The sequence below is a fragment of the Tiliqua scincoides genome, chromosome 4 (genome assembly GCF_035046505.1).
Source record: "Tiliqua scincoides isolate rTilSci1 chromosome 4, rTilSci1.hap2, whole genome shotgun sequence".
Classification (NCBI taxonomy): domain Eukaryota; kingdom Metazoa; phylum Chordata; class Lepidosauria; order Squamata; family Scincidae; genus Tiliqua; species Tiliqua scincoides.
Window position 1 is genome coordinate 24,856,288 of NC_089824.1, and position 24,267 is coordinate 24,880,554.

General features: G+C 45.3%; 1 protein-coding gene across 1 annotated transcript in view; it reads right to left on the minus strand.

Annotated features, from left to right (window-relative positions):
• The window catches only part of GRHL2 (grainyhead like transcription factor 2), a 105,062-nt gene extending 81,962 nt beyond the window's left edge, over positions 1 to 23,100 (minus strand). The window contains exon 1 of the mRNA XM_066624391.1: positions 22,919 to 23,100. Coding sequence (XP_066480488.1) covers positions 22,919 to 23,100 — 182 coding nt within the window. The remainder of the gene's footprint in view (positions 1 to 22,918) is intronic.
• Between the last annotated feature and the right edge of the window lie 1,167 nt (positions 23,101 to 24,267).

Here is a 24,267-nt window from a genome sequence, read left to right on the forward strand (position 1 = left end):
GCTAGGGATTCCAGCACGTTCCAGGACTGTGTTGTTTGGAACTTTGTCCTGCCAGGTGATGCCGAGAATACGTCGGAGGCAGCGCATGTGGAAAGCATTCAGTTTCCTCTCCTGTTGTGAGTGAAGAGTCCATGACTCGCTGCAGTACAGAAGTGTACTCAGGACGAAAGCTCTGTAGACCTGGATCTTGGTATGTTCCGTCAGCTTCTTGTTGGACCAGACTCTCTTTGTGAGTCTGGAAAACGTGGTAGCTGCTTTACCAATGCGTTTGTTTAGCTCGAAGGATGCCAACAAGAAGAATAAAAATACAAAATAGGAAAGAGCCACACAAGACAAACAATTTTAGAACATCCAAGTTCACTGCATGCTAGAAAAATTCCAGCATCCAACTCCTAAGCAAGGCAGACATGATTATCAGCTACAGTAATTCACTTGGACCATACAGTGCTCACTTTATGAAACTCAAACACAATACACGTCAGAACCCTAGTTAACTGGGCTAAGAAGCACCTTCTACGTAGTAATTCTCTTATTCAGTATTTAGCAAGGACAGAACACCAGTCCTTATTCACCCCAGTACAGTATGTCTTCCAGAGGTTGTTTGCCAGTGTCAGTTTTGCGTCTTTTTGTATGAGCTTTATGAGCTTTTGAGGGACAGGGGTCAATTTTTTAAAATTTCTTTTGCTACACAAACAATTTTGTGAACCAATTTATTATTATTATTTAACATACATCTGGTAATTGTTTAAATAAATAAGTACTATACATACGCTAAATAATAATAATAATAAATTGATTGCACTCTATGAAAGTTGATGTTGCAAGAAATCCATCAGCCTTTAAGATGCCTTGGTTCTGATTTTTGTGTTTGACCTGACTGTTGGAAATGGCTGTTCCTGTGAAACAGTAAGGACTACAGATCCTCCTAAAAATCACTTGCTGCATCTACACAGGGGGTATATGGAGTTTTTGCTGTTATAATTTTTATTTTACATTTTTAATCGTGTGTAAAATTTGGAACGCTATGCTAAACTTGGGAGTGAAAACCTTTTCTGACCCCCATGCTGTACATAATAATGGCCTAACTTTGCATTTATATCTATGAATCTATGATGGTATTTTTCCCCCTGCGCCTGGCATATTTCACAACACTCAGACAACCCCAATTAAATGGACATGAACTGACATGATGGCAAACTGCTTCAGGAATTTTCTTTTTTCAAAACTATAAAGAAAATGCTACTATTTGGGAGTAGAGATATCATTCTACTAGATACATTCTAAACAAGACATAGCTACTTAAACTCCAAATTTTAAGACAATGAAGTAAGCTTAAGAAGGTGTACTATTTATGGAAAAAACCTTCCTGAAAATTTTTCTTCTTCTCTTTGGTTCACACTATATGGACACAATGAAGACATTGTCCGGCACACTTGGTTCTCTCTGAAGCCAATGAGATTTCTATACATCACTGTGCAATTAAGTCCCAAAGATTTTCAATGCAATGCAAGATTGCCTAGTGTATCCTGGACTGCACGTTAAGAACATACGAATAGGCCATAGGCCCATCTAGTCCAGCTTCCTGTATTTCACAGTGGCCCATCAAATGCCCCAGGGAGCATATCAGACAACAAGAGACTTGCATCCTGGTGCCCTCCCATGTTATTATGTGGTGCCTGGTGCCTGCACGTTATTACAAGCACCAATGACTTCGCTACTCTTTTGGTTTCTCCTTCAAACTTCCTTTCCTGCCTCCATAGTCCTTCTAAACGGAACATTCTGCAGCGTAAGTGGGATCCACTAAGTAGGTCTTGTGTTAACCATCTTCTAAGTATCTAGAACAGCGTTTCTCAACCAGTGGTACTTGTACCATCAGTGGGACTTGTGGTGGTATCTGGTGGTATTCATGGGACCTCCAAACCCCCGCTGCGTGGCAGTGAGACCAGCAACACAACACGACAAACAGTGGTAGGTTGCTTGGCTCGGTGGTCAGAGTTCCAGCATATGCTTTTTGTGCACTCAGTAAAACCTCCTATTCGCCTTTCTTACCAGGATTTGTTGTGTCATGCCTGGCCTCCCAATCTGAAAGCAACTGGAAGTTTTGGTGGTACTTTCAATAGGTGGACCATGCAAAGTGGTATGGCAGGGGACAAGCATTGAAAAACACTGATCTAGATTTATCAACTCCATATGATGACCCTGAACCAGCTGGAGTTACAGCCCAATCCTATGCATGTCTACTCTGAAGTAAGTCCCATTAAGGTCAATGGGGCTTACTTCCAGGTAAGTGTGGATAGGATTGGGCTGTTAGTCATTGCAACTAACGTGCTTCATTACTGTCACTGGAAGCCACAAATATATCTAGCTGAATCAGGACGAGGCAATATAAGCACACAGTGTGAACGGATTTTTAAGAGTCATGTATGACAGAAGCCAAAGAAGTCTGTTGGTTGTGTGTTTATATAACACCTTCTTACACCCTCCCATGGTACTGAATTTCGGCTACGTATGTGTGTGCCTCAGTCTATACATACATAATGGCTGCATCTACATTCCTCAACCTCAGGACCAGTTCACATGTTGCTTTCTTCCAGGGAAGAATCTATGGAACAACCCAAGTGAAGTGACATGAACAGAAATGTTACTATAGAATTGGATGCCTATTCCCAGGTATCTATGTATGTTGGATATTGGATTCCCACCATCTCCTGGTGCCAGATCTTTCCTTATAGTCCAAGGATTTCAAGTGTATTCCTGTTCCAATGCAATATTGCATTGCCATGCAGTTCCAGTGGACTATTCAGCTCCCAGGTCTATTGAGGGAACCAATATAAGTGCTTGAATTACAGAGGACACAGGAGGTGGGGCTTGTGGATTTCATGGTGTCTCCCTACCTATTCACCTATAATTTAAGTGCAGTTAGGCAGAAGCCAGGACTTAGATTTGGACAAGTTGTTGCCTAAGCTAAGCACTTTTAAACCCATGGGAAAAAAATTTAGGACTTTCTTAACTCTTCCAGAGGAATTAATGGGACTTCAGCCTGCTGAAGCTGCATTATGCCCAAATGCCTTTCGTGTTTACTTTCTTTCAGTTTTAAACTACAAGAGTTCAAATGACACTGACTAAGTAAGTGGTCAACAGTAAGGAACAAAAAAAGGGGACAACTAAATCATGTAAAGAGAAAAAAAATGTGTGTAAGTGCTTCCATCCGCATGCTTATTTAAGAGCAAACAAACCAGAGTAAGAAGCCATTTACAGACCCACCTTCATTCTTTGTTATTCTACTCATTTCATCTATGAGGTCACCAAATTTTGATGGCTTTCTTAACTTCAGTCCAGCAATAGTCAAGCCACTAAACAGCTTTCTCTATCTCTCTCTGCATACAAATACACTGACAAAACACCTTCCCTAACAGAGATGCCAACCAAAGGACATTCAAGTCTGGAATCACCTTATCATAGATCCTTCAAGCTTTATTCTGCATGCCTGATATTCCAACAAGGTTTCTTCCTCCCTATCCCTAAAAAATAATGGAGAATATGTATACCACTTTGCGCTTTCAAATAGCTTCTTCACGTATTCTATTTTGCTGTAATCCTTACAACAACCCAGTAAGGCAGGTATTTTTATCCCATAATGGGGGGGGGGGGGAGCTGAGGCTGGAAGGAATGATTTGCCTAAGGTCCCATGAGGGAGTTAATGGCAAAGGAGACATTCAAACTGGGGACTGCCAGATTTATAGCTCAGCCTCTCAGCCAATATGCTACACCAGTTTTTTTTATAGATTATTACCCCTCTTCCCAAAATATCACATCTCCAGTAATGGTCATTCCTTACTTCAAAACACAAAGGCATTGTAAGAGCACTCTTCAAATTATAAGAAACATGCTTCACTATAAAAATAATTATCTTTACGGAAGTGAAAGCAAGAATTGTGCAATCCAGTCACCTACCATCAAGTCAGAAATTGGTGCTGATCAACAAGATGCTGTAGGAGGATTTCTTGTTACAGGGACCTGTTAGGTCCCTTCCAACTCTGATTCTATGATTCTAAGAAGAGCTGAGTATGTGATCTTTGGACCTCTTGCATGTGTTCTACCAATTCCTTTTTCCTAATCCCAAGCACATACCTGATGGGATCTATCCTTTTCATGTATAACTGTAACCATTCACGTATGTGATGCCTATAAACCAGTTTTGTACTGACTTGTTCTCATCCACTTTTTCACAATCTATTGAAAGCCAGTAAGGTGCATGTCAATCTTTCCAATTCTCAGAGCCAATTTATACAATTTGGTATGCCAACATCATTGTCTGGAAAATCTCCTGTGTCTCTGACAGCTGCAAGGGAAAACAAATTCAGCAACAGAAGTATTTCCCAGAATATATAGATGTCAGCTGCGTGCCTGCCAGCCATTGAGCACCCTGGGGCAAAAGCCCCCGGCACCTGCCACTGGGACCCGGCAGAAGCCTCTCTGAATCTGTGCTTCCGGTTTGCCGGGAAGCGGGTTTGACAGGAAGCGGGTATAGTTGTTTGACATAGGCGGTTTAATAGCAACAGCCATTTTACATTCATGTGGACTGTTACGTCACAGACCCAATATATCATGCTGACTTGTGTTGCCGTCGTCTGGTGGGCTCTGGACCTGGACCTGACCCTACCCGTTCCTGGGCATTGTCAGCACCAGCTTTCCGCTCCAAATCCCGTGGCCAGGGGTCAGGGCTCTTGGAGGATGCAACCCTGCCGGTCAGGGTCAGGCTGTCTGGCCTTTGGAGGGCCCCTGATATCTCCGTGCTGATTCCCCAGCCAGCTGGCCCCCACTGGGTATAGTTGACTTCAATCCCCTGTCTCCACAACCCTGTCTCTCTAGGGGTCCCCCTCTGTGCCCAGGAGGGTCCTGGGTCAGGGAAGCCTCCCCCAGCCTCCTCTCTCCAGGGCAGACATCCCTCCACTCCCTCTGGAGGCCTCTCTCTTTTCCCTTAGGCAGGGATGCTGCTTTCCCTCAGGCTTTCCTTGAGCCTTCCTCCCCTCTGGCGAAGAGTGACCTCCCTCTTCCCTCTCCAGGCTCCTTATGAGGCCTCTTCCCTCTTGGGCCGGCCCCACCCCTTCTAACCATGTGCCTGCTTGGTGTTCCCAGCTGGTCCTTGTTCCTCCTCTCTGGGAGGTGCCCTGTACGGGACCCCAGTCCTGTGAGTACTTGGATCTTACTCTCGAGGAGGCCTCTACCCTAGAGGAGACCCCTGCTCCTGAGGAGCTCCTGGCTCCCTGGGCTGGATCCAGGTGACACATGGGTTATCAGAATTTAGAAATTCATCTGTCATGAAGCTGTTAAGAGCAAAAAGCCTTGTCAAAAAATGTTGGTGACTCAAAAGAATTCTATATATGGCAAGAGATGGATTGATGGTAATCGTGATACTGAGATGACAGTCATTTGGTCAGTTCATTCATCTGTGTTCAACAAGGTTCATACATCTTATGTGCTGAATGAGTGACATCACAAGTACATGTACAACATCATGCAATCAGGTCTCTAGCCACACACGGAGGGGTTGTGTTAACTGGTCTTTGTGCTCTCCTCTTTCCATCTCATGTCTCTTTGGTAGTTCTTTCTGCATATTTTCCAAGAGTTGCAACACATGTTTAAAAATCAGATTGAAGAGTGTTGCAAAGAAATCTAATTTCACAATAAAAGACTGCAATTACCTTGAAAGACATTCTAAAATAATTTTGATTCACACCACAGTGCATTTGCAGGTGATCCCAAAGACTACTATAAAAATATCAGAAGAAAATTCCAAGGGCATTTTCAATGGTAAACAGAGATAAGTATCAAAACAAATGACTTCTGCATTCAATACAGCATTGAATCAGCCTGAAATAGAGAGTTTCTTGACAAGTGTCTCCATTATCCACTGCACATGCAAGCCAAGCAACGCCTACCTTTCTGTCTGGCTTTCTCTTCATCCCACCTCCTTCATAGTTCAGTGCAATTGCATCAGTGTACAAAAAAATGGAGATTTTGAAAGACTCGTCACTCCATTTATAAGGTAATAAGGGAAAACATGATGGTCCATGATACAAAGCCACTTGTACTACTTCAAATAATTTGGAATAGGTGGTGGTCATCATAATGATCTCAGAGAATGAGATATAACAAGCAGGTAACATGGTGGACTCTTTTTTGCAGCTTTGATCAGTTAAGTAAAACGCTAAGAATCTGAGGTTCCTTATTTTCCAGGCAAATAATTTTAAGTACTGTAGTTGATGGCTAACTGAAAACAATTAGCACACCCATAAAAGTTCAGACAATATATTTCTCCCCCACAAGAAATTTCACAATTTTGCATAAACTCTTACTCCAAATAAATGACAACACCTTTTACGTATTAAAAATTTTACCGTCTAATCTTATCCTATACACATTTCTTCAGAAGTAAGTCCCACAAATTCAGTGGGATTGAGTTGCAAGTAAGTATTCACAGGAATGCTTCAGCAGCATTACACAAATTAGGTCTGGCATTAAACCATATAACTTTTGCCTGTAAAATGATTATAGATTGTGTACGTATCTCAGGTAAGCATAGCCACAGAGGGTTAAATGCACAGTATTTCAAACAACAATTTCTTTACTTTTCCAAAAGGTGTGCAATGACCTAAACACTTAATAAATTTTGGCTGACCAACCAACCCAAGCAAATACGCAACATCTCTGATACAGATCAAAATCCTTCATTGAAACAATTGTCCTTCATACCAGAATATAATGGACACACCTTATTTCATAACACCAAAGAACCACAGAACAAAACCAGCAATTTCCAACAGTCTTAAGGGATGGTAAACACGATCACATTTTTTCATTCTGGATTCTCAAACCATAACAGCTGCCACCTTCCTGTGGCCTGTTCTTAAGATCCCCAGCACAACTTAGTGGCCACTGTGTCCAAGTGAAAGAAAATGCACCCTTGATCCACTTTCAATATGGTTGTCAAATGCATGACAGTGCAGCAAAACCCTATAGGGTGGGGTCTTGGTATGCCCCTTCTTTTTATTGCCAGGCCAGTCCCAGCCATTCACAATTAATCCTTCTGCCTGGAATGTTACTCCCTCCACTCTCAAGTCTCCCCTGCATCTTCTCATATCACAAATTTGTCAAGTATTGCACCCTCAGTCTGTATTCTGCATGACCACTTTGTTTTCATATTGCCCTCCTCTTTTTTTCCCTCCCTTTCCAGACATATGTTGTAGGTCGGTGTAGGGCAACAACTCCAGTGCAGCAAGTATCTGCACAGGCTCAGAAAAAAAGTTCCAGGCAAAATCTGTCACTCCAGATCTCAAGACCCAGCCCCTGCAAGGTGCTGGTCACCTCTTTCTTCATCATGGGCATGACCTGACCTGAAGTCAGCAGACAAAGCTACAAGGACTCAGGACTTCAGAAAGGAAGAGTAATACAATCTGGGTGAGGAAGGTGGGGGGTGGGAAAGAGTGGAAAAGATTTTCTTTTCTCTCCACCTTGCACATGTATAGGAGCAGGAAGGGGGCTAAAGGAGTGGCAACTGTACACAGCTAATCTACTGCGTGTACGTACACACACCCTGGATCATGGTGTCCTTCAGCGTTGGGGTGTAAAAAGTTAAAGGCAACTTTTACAAAGTTAATACTACTTGACTTGTTTTCAACTTTCTTAAACCCAGGCTTTAGGGTTTATTTCAAGGTGTGCGTATAATAATACACCCTGTAGTTTTCCAAATTGTTCTGATTTCTTCAAAGAAGAGCAGATATTTATGTGTTGCAAGTAAGCTGGGGGTTAAGGAAAAGAATCTTAGAAGTTTTCATCTTGAGGTCACACAGATTGGGATGGGGGGGGGTATTTTCTGTTTTTAAATCACCAACAAGCAAATGAAAATTATGGTAAGACAAAAGTTTTGCATGAAATCACTTCCTCTCGCTGGCTAGGAAGAAACCTTCATATGCTACTTTTTCATATATACCAATCAAGTTATTTTCTGGTTGTAGAAATAGTGCTTTTCCTCAAGTGGCTTGAAAGAAATGGCATTTTGGAGCCTGTGTTCTACATCTTTCTGTCCCATAACACATGTACAGAAGTGCCAGGAGCCCGGGGAAGAAGATGGCCGTTTCTGATCCAATATAAAAGCCCTTTTGTTGCATTCACACACAAAAGCCAAGAGTCACTTTTCATCTCCAGGCCCTGAAGAAAATGGAAGGCAAAGGTTCTGGCTCTGCAATGGCAACCAAGAAGCGGTGGAGATCTCTCCCCCAAAAGTTTGGGGCAAGAAGCACTGAGAGTACACAACCAACTTTTAAAAAAGAAAAAAAAAAAGAGTGGAAAAGGAGGGGGAGAAGCAAGGTGGAATCCAGCAAGCATTCCCTTGGGTGCTTTGATCAAGGAGGAAATGTGATCCCAGCAGGTCCACCACCGAGATTGTGGCTTAGGAAAAAAAACCACACAAGCAACCAGTTGATCCGTCCAGGAGCACCAAAAGTAGCAAACTGACTGTGATCACTTACTTGTCCGTCTCTTGTGACATGTTTGATCCAATGAACTCTCTCCCCTTTTCCAGGTGCCTCAGTCTCTCTGGTGAAACTGGACTTTCAAGTCTGTGCAGGTGAAGGTGTGTGTGAGCGAGCGAGCGAGCGAGCGGCGCCCGGGACGGCAGAACCAGAGCGACTGGTAATTCAGCTTTCTGGCCCCCCTCTACCTCTCCCGCAGCCGGGCGCAGAGGCAGGAGTGGCACAGGTAAAGCCCCTCTGCCCGCCCCTCGCTCGCCCGCCTGTGGGAAGGGAGACTGGCTCCGTGCTGTGCTGGGCTCTGCCTCCCCCTCCCGCGAGGGCACCGAACAGGGAAGCCACAGAAGCGAAGGCGCCTGCAGGTAACTTTCCCAAGAGGAGCCGCATTCTTGCACGGGCGGAGGGCAGAGCCGCCCGCTGATTGGCCAGAGCGCGCGCTCAGGTGCGCACCCATTGGAAGAGGCGCGCACAGGTAAGGGCCTCGCTGCGAAGCAGAGCAGGGCTGAGTGTGCGGGGCGGGGGTGGAAAGGCAGGCGCAGCATCCTGAGGGGAGGCTGTGCTCTCCAGAGGGGTACCAAAGCCTCTCCTGGGAGGGAAGGAGGGAGCCAGCCAGGCGAAGGCCTCGCTCCCACTCTCTCTGCCTGCGCTCAGAGCTGCTGCCAGGGCCAGGAAGACTCGCCACCGCCTCAGCCTGCAGCCCAGGGAGGCCAAGATGGAGTCCGCAGAGAACCATCCACCAGGCCGTTTATGGACCTATAAAAAGAGGGGCTGGGTGGCAGCCTGAGCCGCCTTTCCTCCACCAGCGCTTCCCTCCCTCACCTCTGGCCTCCTCCTCCTCTCCTTTGCAGACCTGTGCCAGCAGGACTTGCAGGCCTCGCCAGGACCATAAAAGACTCCAGTTCAGCCAGAAACCTGATTTGGGGTACAGGTTGAAGTGCATGGGCAGCTTTGGATAGCTGGGGGTCAGGTGCCCAAATGAATTGCACTTCTTTTTCTGTCATGTTTTCATGGTGCTCTTTAAGTCCAGCTCGGACCAAAAATGTTTTTACCAGAACTCCCTCCTGCTTTGCTAGCGCTCTGCACCTGCCCAACTTCACGGATGTAAGCGTGTTCATGATTTGCTAGTTACATACAACCTTTGCTCACGTTTTTCTTTCAAGAGATGCTGTTTTGTGATTGGCTTTGGACAATTTCCTAGTTGTCAGCATCATGGCAGTGAAGAAATTAAGGCTCTTTAATTGGGCAGGATTTTCTTCAGTGTAAAGATGCATGGATTGGACCACATGGCTTGTCAGTAGCTGCTTGCCCAGAATAAGTGATCAGATAGGAAAGTTTTTAGTAAATGTGAATAGAAAGGTTCTGTTCCAGAGGTGGATTTTGTTTTGTTCCCCCCCTTCTCTCTGTGCCACAAATGATATAAACTGGTACATGTGGTTAGGAGGGCTAATAAAAAGTTTTGTGAACTGGTAACTTTTATGGGCTTGTTAGCAAGGCTGTAGTAATTAACTTGTGGAATTTACCTGCACAAAGATACGGTGATGGTTGCTATTTCAATGGCATTAAAGAGGGCTTAGACAATCAACAGGGAATAGGTCTCAACAGCCTTTAGCTGTGCTAGCTAGATGGTTCCTCCATTTCCAGAGGCAGTATGCCTAATACAGGAGATGAACATCAAGAAAAAGGGCATCCCCTTGGTGCCCTGCTTGTGAGCATCAAAGGCACCTGGTTGACCACTGCTGGAGACATAATGCTCTGTCAGAAGGACATTGGCCTGATCTAGCAAGGCAGTTCTTAGGGGCTCAATTCAAAACACTCTTTAGCTAAAAGCATGTTTTATTTCAATAAAATGTCTATAAAAAAATTGGTTTAGTATTACTGCCTAGCAGTCTAATTCTTAACATGTTCCATAGAACCCAAGTACTGTTGAAATTTACGATTTTCTTGCCCATTGTCTTAAATGTTTCAGCTTAACTAGTTCATGGATCAAATGTCAGGCAAGAAAGTTCAGTCCAGCACAACTTGCCATTCCTTCTCAGACATCAACCAACTCCCTATAACCTTTGTTTGCTGCTGAATATTTGCCACTGAATCAGCTCTAAAATGAACTAAAAATGTTCCAGATGCCGAGAGAGATAAAATCGTTGTCTGTGGGCTTAAAAACAGAGACTGAAATCCTATGTACACTTAGGTGGAAGTAAGTCCAGTAAAAAGAGTAGGACTTGCTTCCAAATAAACATGTATAGGAACAGACTGCACAAGTTTTATTTGCTCTTCTAATAACTTCTCAGACTTTCACTTTAGTGAGCTTGTTTACATAACAGCTGTAATTGTGCTGTGGCATTACTTTGCCAAAAGGAACCAAGGAAAAAGGCATCTTTTCTTCATGGGTGCATATTTTGCTCCCTTGCAAACTAATAGTAGCATTGTTTGGACTTGCCTGTTGAGGACAAAGAGTCAGGTATTCAAATGGGGTTTAAAGAAGGTTACAAATTATGATAAGTACCTGAAATTATGTGTTATGGAAACTGCTAAATCTATGGGATAAAAGATGCTAGTGTCTTGTATTTGTATCAAAGCATTGTTGTTAACACATTCAGTGTAAAAAAGCAGATGTTTGAACAATGTGTTGTCTTAGTGCCTCTCACCCCTCCTTAGCCTTAGGAGGGGTGAGAGGCTCACCATACATTACATTTGTGCTTATGTGATGCTATGCCTCTGTCAACTGTTGTGCCAGATTCCAGCTAGGAACACCAGACACAAAGCAAGTTGCTAGCTTTGCAGCAGGTATTGTTAATATTTCCAGCATTTACAAATTTGCAATCCTTTTATCTTTTGTGTTTGGGGCTTTTTTTGATGCACAAGGGTCATGAAGCGTTTTTCATTTTTTGTCTTCTGCAGAGCATGTAATCTTGATTTAGAGCCCAATCCTAACCAACTTTCAGGACCAATGCAAATGCAGTGCAGTCTCAAGGTAAAGGAACATTTGTTCCTTATCTTGAGGAGACCTCCCTGACTGCCCCCCCCTCCCATCTAAGGATGAAGTACATGCCCTATTGGCATGGCTTCATCAGTGCTGGAAAGTTGGTTTGGATTGGGTTGTAAATTTCTTGGATTATCTGGTCCTTTTTCATACCTCTCTGTTTTCACACTTGCTCTTTATGGCACCCAGTAATCTGGATTGTATGGGTTAATCTGCTGATGGTGGTGAGTTGTGAACAGGCTCCTGCCTTGGAACAAGGGATGAGAGTAGGTGGCCTCATTTTAAGATTTTTAAAAGCATCTTTATCGAGTTGGTTTATGTATTTCTTTCAACCTTATCCTATACTAAAGATAGGTTCTTTAGAATTAATTCTTAGAAATAAATGAGTTTAATATGACATTTCCTAATCAGTGTGTTGCGGTTTACAGTTTTACTTTTGGGGATTCCCATATGGCTAATCAAACACAATCAAGAATAAGGAAATATGGTCAGTGAAATGTTTTTCATTCATTAAGGTACACTCTATCATCATGGAGTCATACCACAGTCATTTCTCCATTGTTTCATGCTTCACTGTGGTTTCTTGTTTTGCTTTTATAGTGGAGGCGATTGGCATGAGTTTGGGCTTCTCAGTGTGAGAAGTGAACTAAATGGACACTCGCCTGAAATTAGCAAATTGTTTGCAGTTTCTAACAAAAGCAGTTATACTTAGTAAGCCTGCAGAACTTAAGTGGAGATTGAAAAGTGGTAAAGCAGTTTACTTGGAGATATGGAAAGGACCAGGTATTAGAATTGTTTTCCCAGGAAGGCAGAGAAATCTGATCCCCACAAGTGGAGACTGTGCAAATTAAATTGTCCTCCTAACATCTTCTTTTTAAAAATTATTCCATATTGCTCAACAGCCAGGAATAATTCCAGTGCAAATTTTTCTTTATTGAACATATTTACATGAAGCTCGCCTGAAAAATGAATGCTGATTATGCTTTGCATATATGTAGTCTTTATGATGGTTTGAACAAATAAATACACCTGAACTGAACCAAATAGACATATTGAAGGACTATACTATAGTGTATATAATAAAGCTTACTAAAGTCAGGGCCAGTTCTAAGTAGGAAAATGCAAACTTGTACATGCCTACTTCAAAGTAAACCCTGCTGAAGCCAGTGGGTCTTTAGGGTAAACATGCATAGGATTGCTTTGATGGTCTTTTAGACCAGAGGTTTTATCAACCTATTTCATGGGTTGCTTTTTTTGCAGGTAGCACTTTTGTGAATACTGTCACTGCCAACAGAGACAGCGGCTGTGCTAAAGTGCGGGCAACTTGTCTACAAATGGGGCTTTGCTCTGTACCCTCTTTCCCCAAACCATGCCCCTTTTGAAGAGCTAGGCAGCTGCATCTTTTCTGCTGGTACACCACCAACCCAGCCATCTCCGTTTCCACCAAGGTCAGCTGAGGTGGGGCAGTGCCACAAGGTCACCATGGCAGTAGGTCAAGTACCACCTGCCATACTGTGGAGTACCATTTATAGTAATATTGCCACTAGTTGAAAGGCATTGCTTTAGACAAATCTAGATTGAAATTACTCCCCTGTGTGTGTGTGTGTATTTTATATATATATATATATATATATGGGTTTACTTTGCTGCTCTTTTAAAGAAGTTCATATGTTGTGAAAATTTCTTACATTTCAAACATAGGTGTTGCCAGTAGTGTTGCTACAGGGGGCAGCACGTTAAGTACTGCTGGTGCCTCAATGTGCCATGTAAGCGGCCTACTCACCCACCATCGGAGCCATTCCAGGCAGCAAAACACAATGTCCCAAACCAAACAGTCTCCTGCGCATTGCATTTCACTGCCCAAAATGACTCCAATGGCAAGTGGGAGGTGGCGCTTACATAGTGTGTTGTGATGCCTGTAGTACTTACCATGTCGCCCTCTGGGTACATGACTGGGTGTGGTGCATTTCAGCTTTGTAAATACCTGTACAGTTAGAAGGTTGCCAACAACAACTGTGTCTGAATGCTTTCCTCACATTTGCATAGAGAATAGCACTTCTATGATCTAGGTAAAAATGAGTCCTGTTTCTAGAAATAAGAAAATATATAGAGTGTTGATGGCAGATCTGTTTAAAAAAAATTGTCTACCTTTATCCAGGAGTTTTGGTCCAAGAACATTTGAGGAAGAGAGAGCCTCGTTTTGTACTGTTGCATACACAGATCAACATTTATGTGCTCTGTAGTTTGTCTTGTCAGTTAGTCCTGCAAAAATCCAGAGAGCAACCAGTACCACTTTGTTCCCCAACACTGCAGGGGGCATGGGCATCTTTGTCTGTGAAAGATTTGGCATTCATTGCCAGTTCTGTTTGTATCCTGCCTTTCTTCCAAGGTGCTTAGAGCAACATCCACTCTCTGAGGTAAATGGAGCTGTAACAACGTCCCCAAGGTGACCTTCATGACTGACCAAGATGGGGGTTGAAATTAGCAGCACTAAACATTACAGAATGTATTTCTAGAAAAAGCAGGTGCACGTTCTAGTTTGAGAATTAAATGCTGGTCGCACGTCTCAGTGTTGGCAAGAGAATGCAGATGAACTGGTGGGACACAACAATCCCTGGATATACACTATAGGAGGGGCATGTTACCGGTGGGGTGGCCCTCTGTGCCAAAGAAGGAGTAGAATGTAGCAGAGTAGAAACTGAAGTGGGGTTCAACCGTGCCATATAACTACTGTGGGTTAAATTGCCAGCCTGAAGGAGTGATTTAATAGTGGGGGAATGCTATGTCCTCTAGAACAGGGTAGGTGCTCAAGGCTCCTGATAATTTTGGGTCCTCATTTTCCGCACCTTTTCCAGGTATTTGCTGTTCTTTTTGAGATGAGGTGATTGGAACTGTGCATGCGATTCCCACTGTGGCTGCACCATTTCCAGAACCCTCTGACACTATCTGAACAGATTGTCATGGGGATGCTCATGTGTCTGTTCCTTATCTTCTTACAAGATTACACCTAACTAGTTTAACCAGCAGCATACTTATACTTTGTGTAGTACTTTCAGGTATTGGTATTCAGGTATTTTCAGGCTATATATTATTTTGTAATCCTTGGAACAACCATAGAAAGTGGAGGAATATTATCCACATATTGTGGAGTGAGAAGGGGCTAAGGCTGAGAGTGACTGACTTTCCTAGGCTATTCCATGGACTTCCATGGAAATGCTTTTGATTTCACTAAAATAACTTCATAGCAGAAGCAAAATTTGATGTAGGGATTTCATATCTCTGCTCCCTTAAAGTCAAACTGGACATTATTTTAAGCATGTGCTTGTTTTTTGTTCAGTAAATGGTAGCTGGTCTGGGTCCCCCATGGGTTGGAACCATGGCTGGAGGTTAGTTTTTCAGATCCTTTATCCTTCCCAATTTGGATTGGGTCCTTCCCCTGACTGCTATTTGCCCTTGAATGAAAGCTCCCATTAAAGCACATAAGATTTTTCCCTAGGCATGTAATTGCTAGGAGTGTGTGATCCAGAACAGAAACAGAGAGTTAACCTTCTTTGCCCTGATGCCAATCCATGGGGAGCCTGATCTATCTGCTATTTACTGAATAAAAAAACAAGAACATAAACTCCGATCACATGCTGAAAGTAACATGCTGAAAGTAACATGGGGGATTCGATTATTAGAAACATAGAGAGGGGGGCTTGCGACGGATGTGAGGACCGCATGGCGACTTGCCTGCCTGGTTGCGGACATCACTTCTTGTCTAGAAGGCTGGTAGATAGTGCTTGGGAGGAGGTAGCGGTTGTAGTACATGTCGGCACCAACGATGTGGGCAACTGTAGCCAGGAGGTCCTGGAGGCCAAATTTAGGCTGTTAGGTAGGAAGCTGAAAGCCAGAACCTCAAAGGTAGCATTCTCTGAAGTGCTACGTGTTCCACTCCCAGGGCCAGCTAGGCAGGCGGAGATCAGGGGTCTCAATGCATGGATGAGATGGTGGTGTAGGGAGGAGGGATTTAGATTCATTAGGCACTGGAGAACGTTTTGAGACAAGCGGGGCCTGTACAAGAGGGACCTTGAACCAGAATGGAACCAGACTGCTGGCGCATAACATTAAAAAGGTGGCAGAGCCGTTCCCTGATCCCTGGGGGAAGGCTGATCCCTGGGGGAAGGCTGACAGGAGCCAAGGGGTATCGGGTTCGGGACTCCTCATCCCTATGGGATGAGAATGGGGAGGTTAGAGAACAACAAGACAAAGGCAGAGTAGGAGAAGAAATTGGGAATGGTAGCATGATGGGATGTGTTAGACGGTTTGGCACAGTGAGAGGATGCAGGGACAAAGGAGCTAATAAGAAGCCCATCCTGGGGCATTCCATGTACAAATGCTTTTATGCAAATGCCCGAAGTCTCCGAGCAAAGATGGGAGAATTGGAATATCTGGTGACTAGAGAAAACATTGACATAGTGGGCATAACGGAAATCTAGTGGAATGCGGAAAATCAGTGGGATACCACAATCCCGGGCTATAAACTCTACAGATGGGACAGGGAGGGGTGTGTTGGAGGTGGGGTGGCCATTTACGTTAAGGAAGGGATAGAATCCAGCAAAGTAGAGACTGAAGACGGGTCCAACTCCACCGTAGAATCTCTGTGGGTTAAATTACCAGGCCTGTGGAGCGATGTAATACTGGGGGCTTACTATTGTCTTCCAGACCAGAAACCGGAAGGGGATCTTGAAATAAGGAAACGGATCAGGGAGGTGACAAGGAGGGACAGGGTTGTAATCATGGGGGACTTCAATTATCCTCATATTGACTGGGTCAATTTGTGTTCTGGTCACGAAAAGGAGACCAAATTTCTTGACATGTTAAATGACTGTGCCTTAGAGCAGCTAGTAACGGAGCCCACCAGAGGACAGGTGACTCTGGATTTAATATTGTGCGGTACTCAGGACCTGGTTAGAGATGTAAATGTTACAGATCCACTGGGGAACAGTGATCACGCTGCAATCCGTTTCGGCATGCACGTCAGGGGAAGAATACCGGGCAAATCTCTCACAAAAACCCTTGACTTCCGATGGGCGGACATCCCTCAAATGAAGAGGATGGTTAGAAGGAGGTTGAAAGAGAAGGTAAAAGAGTCCAATCTCTCCAGAGTGCATGGAGGCTGCTTAAAACAACAGTAATAGAGGCCCAGCGGAAGTGTATACCGCAAAGGAAGAAGGACTTGACTAAGTCCAGGAGGGTGCCCACATGGCTAACGAGCCAACTTAGAGAGGCCGTAAAGGGCAAGGAAGCTTCCTTCCATAAATGGAAGTCTTGCCCTAATGAGGAGAATGAAAACGAACATAAACAGTGGTAAAAGAAATGTAAGAAGGTGATATGGTAGGCCAAGCGAGACTATGAGGAACTCATGGCCAGCAACATTAAGGGGAATAATAAAAGCTTCTTCAAATATGTTAGAAGCAGGAAACCCGCCAGAGAAGCGGTTGGCCCTCTGGATGGTGAGGGAGGGAAAGGGGAGATAAAAGGAGACTTAGAAATGGCAGAGAAATTAAATGAGTTCTTTGCATCTGTCTTCACGGCAGAAGACCTCGGACAGATACCACTGCCCGAACGGCCCCTCCTGACCAAGGAATTGTCAGATAGAGGTTAAAAGAGATGTTTCAGACCTCATTGATAAATTAAAGATCAATAAGTCACCGGGCCCTGATGGCATCCACTCAAGAGTTATTAAGGAATTGAAGAATGAAGTTGCAGATCTCTTGACTAAAATAAGCGACTTATCCCTCAAAACGGCCACAGTGCCAGAGGATTGGAGGATAGCAAATATCACACCAATCTTTAAAAAAGGAAAGAGGGGGGACCTGGGAAACTATAAGCCGGTCAGCCTAACATCTATACTGGGTAAGATGGTGGAATGCCTCATTGAGATAGAATCTCAAAACACAAAGACAAACAGGCCTTGTTGAGGGAGAATCAGCACAGCTTCTGTAAGGGTAAGTCTTGCCTCACAAATCTTTTAGAATTCTTTGAAAAGGTCAACAGGCATGTGGATGCGGGAAAACCCATGGACATTATGTATCTGGACTTTCAGAAGGCATTCAATACGGTCCCTCACCAAAGGCTACTGAAAAACTCCACAGTCAGGGAATTAGAGGGCAGGTCTTCTCCTGGACTGACAACTGGTTGAAGACCAGGAAACAGAGAATGGGTGTCAATGGGCAATTTTCACAGTGGAGAGAGGTGAAAAGCGGTGTGCCCTAAGGATCTGTCCTGGGACTAGTGCTTTTCAACCTGTTCATAAATGACCTGGAGACAGGGGTGAGCAGTGAGGTGGCAAAATTTGCAGACGACACCAGACTTTTCCGAGTGGCGAAGACCAGAAGTGATTGTGAGGAGCTCCAGAAGGCTCTCTCCAAACTGACAGAATGGGCTGCAAAATGGCAGATGCGTTTTAATGTAAGTAAGTGTAAGGTCATGCACATTGGGGCAAAGAATCAAAACTTCACATGTAGGCTGATGGGTTCTGAGCTGTCTGTGACAGATCAGGAGAGAGATCTTGGGGTGGTGGTGGACATCTCGATGAAAGTGTCGACCCAATGTGCGGCGGCAGTGAAGAAGGCCAATTCTATGCTTGGGATCATTAGGAAAGGTACTGAGAACAAAACGGCTAGTATTATAATGCCGTTGTACAAATCTATGGTAAGGGCACACCTGGAGTATTGTGTCCAGTTCTGGTTGCCGCATCTCAAAAAAGACATAGTGGAAATGGAAAAGGTGCAAAAGAGAGCAACTAAGATGATTACGGGGCTGGGGCACCTTCCTTATGAGGAAAGGCTATGGCGTTTGGGCCTCTTCAGCCTAGAAAAGAGACGCCTGAGGGGGGACTTGATTGAGACATACAAAATTATGCATGGGAAGGATAAAGTGGATAGAGAGATGCTCTTTACACTCTCACATAACACCAGAACCAGAGGACATCCACTAAAATTGAGTGTTGGGAGAGTTAGGACAGAAAAGAAAATATTTCTTTACTCAGTGTGTGGTCGGTCTGTGGAACTCCTTGCCGCAGGATGTGGTGACGGCATCTGGCCTGGATACCTTTAAAAGGGGATAGGACAAGTTTCTGGAGGAAAAATCCATTATGGGTTACAAGCCATGATGTATATGTGCAACCTCCTGATTTTAGAAATGGACTATGTCAGAATGCCATTGTAAGGGAGGGCACCAGGATGCAGGTCTCTTGTTATCTGGTATGCTTCCTGGGGCATTTGGTGGGCTGCTGTGAGATACAGGAGCTGGACTAGATGGGCCTTTCGCCTGATCCAGTGGGGCTGTTCTGTTCTATTTAAGTAGTCTGATCCTTCACAGCTGAGCTAAGCCAGCGGTCACAGGGATTGATTGCAAAAGAAAAGCATGAGGCAAACTCCAAAAGGTGTTAAGACACATACTGTGTATCTGGAATTCTGATATGTAATTGCTGTGGGTCCAATGCATTTGGGTGGGTTGCCTTCATGTGGAGCAAGGAAAAATTTCTCCCAGTGACATGGATTTCAACACGCTTGGGACAGTGCTGCTTGTCAAAGATATCCTGGGAATCTTGCAAAAATACACTGGACCTACAGAGATTCCAGGTGAACATTCCCCCCCCTCCACACACACACACACTTTTTGGGTGTTCACATCCTCTTTTTCACAACAGTCTGGATGTCACACCCTTTTTTCCCTCTGTGCTCTATTGCTGCATTTCATAGTGAAATTATGCTAGCTAAGACTCTGGAGCCTTTGGTAAGGCTGATGGTAAAGTCTCCTTAGGAACATGCAACATACCGATATTCTGAAAAAACTTATTTTTAACAGTATAAAGCCCTGAGATGCTCTGTAAATAACATTGAAGAACTTGCTTACTTATTCCAGTACAGAAAGCAATTGGCTCAGAATAAATATGTTTATTTACACTCTGTCCCTTGATTTTTTAAATAATTGGCTTAGGTTTCTATATGGTTCATGGAAATACTTTATTTTGGCTAAAATACAGGTGATCCCAGCCTACAGACAGCTGTATGGTACTTGCTTAGCTAATAGCAGTGAAAGGGAGTGATAAGAGTCTAGATTAATCTCCATTTCTTTAGCTCCCACACACTGCCATAGCCTAAAGCATAGGTGATCCTCACTTGGGTGTATTTCCCTCCACCCAGTTACTTCCATATTAAAATTGGAATGTCACGAGAATGATCAAAACCTATCTTAATGATTGAACAACAAAGCAATCAAACAATCATTCCATCTTATAAGTTATAAGGCATCACGTTGCCTGCTCAGATTCTTTCCCCTCTATCACTATTACAGCACAATCCTAAATGTATTTACTCAGAAGTAAGTCCCACAATGTTTAGTGGGGCTTACTATTAGTGGGACTTACTATTGGGTAAATGATTACAGCCTTAGAGTGGAGTCATAGTTCTATGTACATAGTTCTGTACATGTAGAAAGCCCCAGTTTCCGTCTCCGGAATCACCAAAGTGACCAAAACAGCAGAATTAGGGATGGTACCCCCAAGGACAGCGGCCAGACTTTTGCTGCACAGTTGAAATAGATGAATTAATGGTCTGAGGCCCAAATCCTAACCAACTTTCCAGCACTGGCATAGCTGTGCCAGTGGGACATGTGCTGCATCCTGCTGTGGGGTGGCACTAATGGAGGCCTCCTCAAAGTAAGATAATGTTTGTTCCCTTACCTCAGAGCTGGAGAGGACACTCCAACTTCGCCATACGGCGTCGGCACAACACGGGAAGCAGCAGTTTACCGGTTATAAGTCTTTGCTCGATTGGCGTAGAGCATGACGCCAGGGGCTGCTTCCGACGGTGGGAGAGATCATTGCATCTCATTGGGCAGCTACCGCCCGCCTTAAGCTGGGCAGTCCCCAGCCAGTAAGGTGTTGCCTCGCCACGGTCCGTTAACCTCATGGGGTGCGTGGGGTTTAGGGTGAAAACCGACAAGCGGATCGACAACTCTGCACCATGCAACAGAAAACAGAAAACTACTGCCCTAAAGCTGGGCACCTGGAACGTTAGGACAATGACACCTGGCTTCTCTGATGACCTGCAAGAAATAGACGACGCACGCAAAACAGCTGTCATCGACATGGAGCTGAGCAGACTGCAGATGGACATCGTCGCCCTTCAAGAGACTAGGCTGCCAGATTCCGGATCTGTCAAGGAGAGAAATTTCTCATTTTTCTGGCAGGGAAAACCACCAAACGAAACCAGGGAACATGGCGTTGGCTTTGCGGTCAGAAATACCCTGCTGAAATCCATCATCCCACCTACTGTGGGAAGTGAAAGAATTTTGTCCCTGCAGCTCCAGTCATCAGCAGGACCTATCACTCTCATCAGTGCTTATGCACCGACTCTGCCGTCTCCAGCAGAAGCCAAAGACAAATTCTATGATGACCTGGCCACCACTGTCAAGAAAATCCCTGTAAAAGAGCCATTGTTCATCCTCGGCGATTTCAATGCTAGAGTTGGTGCTGATAACAGTTCATGGCCCACTTGCTTAGGTCAGTTTGGCACTGGGAGGATGAACGAAAATGGCCAACGCCTGCTAGAGTTTTGCTGTCATCACGGTCTCTGTGTCAGCAACACGTTCTTCAACACAAAGCCCCAACATAGAGTCTCTTGGAGACATCCAAGATCAAAGCACTGGCACCAGCTCGACCTGATCCTCACCAGACGCTCCAGCCTTCCCAGCATCAAGATCACACGCAGTTATCATGGTGCTGCCTGCGACACTGACCACTCCCTGGTGTGCAGCAGAGTGAAACTGCAAACAAAGCGACTGTATCACACGAAAAAGGAAGGAAGACCTCGCATTGATACCAGCAAGACCCGGGATCAGAAAAAAGTGGAGGAATTTGCACAAGCGCTTGAGGAATCTCTTCCAGGCCCGGCCGACGCAAACGCATCCAACAGATGGGAACATTTCAAGAATACCGTTTACAACACCGCCTTGTCCATATTCGGCAAGAAGACCAACAAGGCGGCAGACTGGTTTGAAGCCCACTCTGAGGAGTTGACACCAGTCATTGAGGAAAAGAGGAGAGCTCAAGCAGCATACAAGGCCTGTCCCAGTGAGCGCAACCTGCAGGTCCTCCGAACTGCTCGCAGCAAAGTCCAACAGACTGCCAGGAGATGTGCTAACGACTACTGGCTCCAGCTCTGTTCCGAGATACAGATAGCAGCTGACACGGGCAACATCAAGGGGATGTATGATGGTATCAAGCAGGCCCTAGGTCCAACACAGAAGAAAATTGCCCCTCTGAAGTCTGCCACAGGCGAGGTCATCCAGGATCAGGCGCAGCAGATGGAACGCTGGGTGCAGCACTACTCTGAGCTATATTCCAGAGAAAATGTAGTCACCGAAGAAGCACTGAACAACATTGAGTGCCTGCCTGTGCTGGAAGAGCTTGACAGTGAACCAACCCTAGAAGAACTTCACGTGGCCCTGGACTCCCTTGCCTTTGGCAAGGCACCTGGAAAAGACAGCATCCCTGCTGAAGTCCTAAAATGCTGCAAAGAGATCATCGTCACTGAGCTGCATGAAATCCTCTGTCTCTGCTGGAGAGAAGGTGGAGTACCTCAAGACATGAGGGATGCAAACATCATCACGCTGTACAAGAACAAAGGTGACAGGGGTGACTGCAACAACTACCGCGGCATCTCTCTCCTTAGCGTTGTAGGAAAGCTGTTTGCCCGAGTTGTACTAAAGAGGCTCCAGGTACTTGCAGAGAGCGTCTATCCAGAATCGCAGTGTGGATTCCGAGCCAACAGGTCCACCACTGATATGGTATTCTCCCTTAGACAACTGCAGGAGAAATGCAGGGAACAACAACAGCCACTCTTTATAGCCTTCATAGATCTCACAAAGGCTTTTGACCTGGTCAGCAGAGACGGCCTCTTCAAGATTCTCCCCAAGATTGGATGTCCACCCAGGCTCCTCAGCATCATCAGATCTTTCCACAAGGACATGAAGGGCACTGTTGTCTTCGATGGCTCCACATCAGACCCTTTTGACATCCGAAGCGGAGTGAAGCAGGGCTGTGTTCTTGCACCAACCTTGTTTGGGATTTTCTTCGCTGTCCTGCTGAAGCAGGCCTTTGGAACTGCAACAGAAGGCATCTATCTCCGGACCAGATCAGACGGAAAGCTCTTCAACCTCTCCAGACTGAGAGCAAAATCCAAAGTCCAGCTGAAATGTCTGCGTGACTTCCTCTTTGCCGACGATGCAGCTGTCACTACCCACTCTGCCAAAGATCTCCAGCAGCTCATGGATCGTTTTAGCAAGGCCTGCCAAGATTTTGGACTGACAATCAGCCTGAAGAAAACACAGGTCATGGTTCAGGATGTGGACTCACCTCCCTGCATTACAATCTCTGAGCATGAACTGGAGGTTGTCCATGACTTTGTGTACCTTGGCTCGGCGATCTCCGACGCTCATTCTCTCGATGCCGAGCTGGACAAGCGCGTCGGTAGAGCAGCTACCACGTTTTCCAGGCTCACGAGGAGAGTCTGGTCCAACAAGAGGCTGACGGAACATGCCAAGATCCAGGTCTGCAGGGCTTGCGTCCTGAGTGCGCTTCTGTGCTGCAGCGAGTCATGGACTCTTCGCTCACAGCAGGAGAGGAAGCTGAGCGCTTTCCACGTGCGCTGCCTCCGACGCATCCTCGGCATCACCTGGCAGGACAAAGTTCCAGGCAACACAGTCCTGGAACATGCTGGAATCCCTGGCATGTATTCACTGCTGAAGCAGAGACGCCTGCGTTGGCTTGGTCATGTTGTGGGAATGGATGATGGCCGGATCCCAAAGGATCTCCTCTATGGAGAACTCGTGCAGGGAGGGCGCCCTACAGGTGGACCACGGCTGCGATGCAGGGGCGTCTGCGGGAGGGATCTGAGGGCCTTAGGGATGGACCTCGGCAGGTGGGGGGCCCTGGCCTCTGAGCGGCCTGCTTGGGGGCGGGCTGTGCGGCATGGCCTTTCCCAGTTTGGGGAGACACTTTGCCAACAGTCTGGGGCTGGGAGGCGGAGAGGGAGGGCCCGTGGCCGGGGAGACAGACCAGGGACAGACTGCACTTGCTCCCGGTGTGGAAGGGATTGTCACTCCCGGATTGGCCTTTTCAGCCACACTAGACGCTGTGCCAGAACCACCTTTCAGAGCGCGATACCATAGTCTTTCGAGACTGAAGGTTGCCAATACCAATACATACCTCAGAGCTGTACTGCCCTTATGTCAGTGCTAGGAGGTGGGTTATGCTTGCACCCTGAGTCAGTATTGGGCAGTTTCATGTGTTTGCACTGGTGCTCCAGCAGCTGGTGTGCTCACATCTTGCTTTACTGGTTGGCCTTGAACAGATCACTATCGTGACTTCATTTCTCCGGCTGTAAAACAGAAATGACTTACGTAGCAGGCCTGGCCTGGCCAGAGGGAGGATATGTTTCCAGTTTATGGAGCGCTTTGGCATATTGGGTGCTGTAGAATTCTGTATTGTCTCCCATGTTTAACAGATAGGAGAGGTCATCTGAGGGTTTAGAGTTGGATGCCAGCAATATGCAGATAACACACAGTTCTAACTTTCTTTCTTATTTAACACTGAAGAAGTGGTTGAAATCCTGGACACTATCTGGAGGCAGTGAAGATCTGGGCTATCAAGCTGTAATGAAATCTGGACAAAATAGAGGTCCTCTTGGTTTGGAAATCCATGAT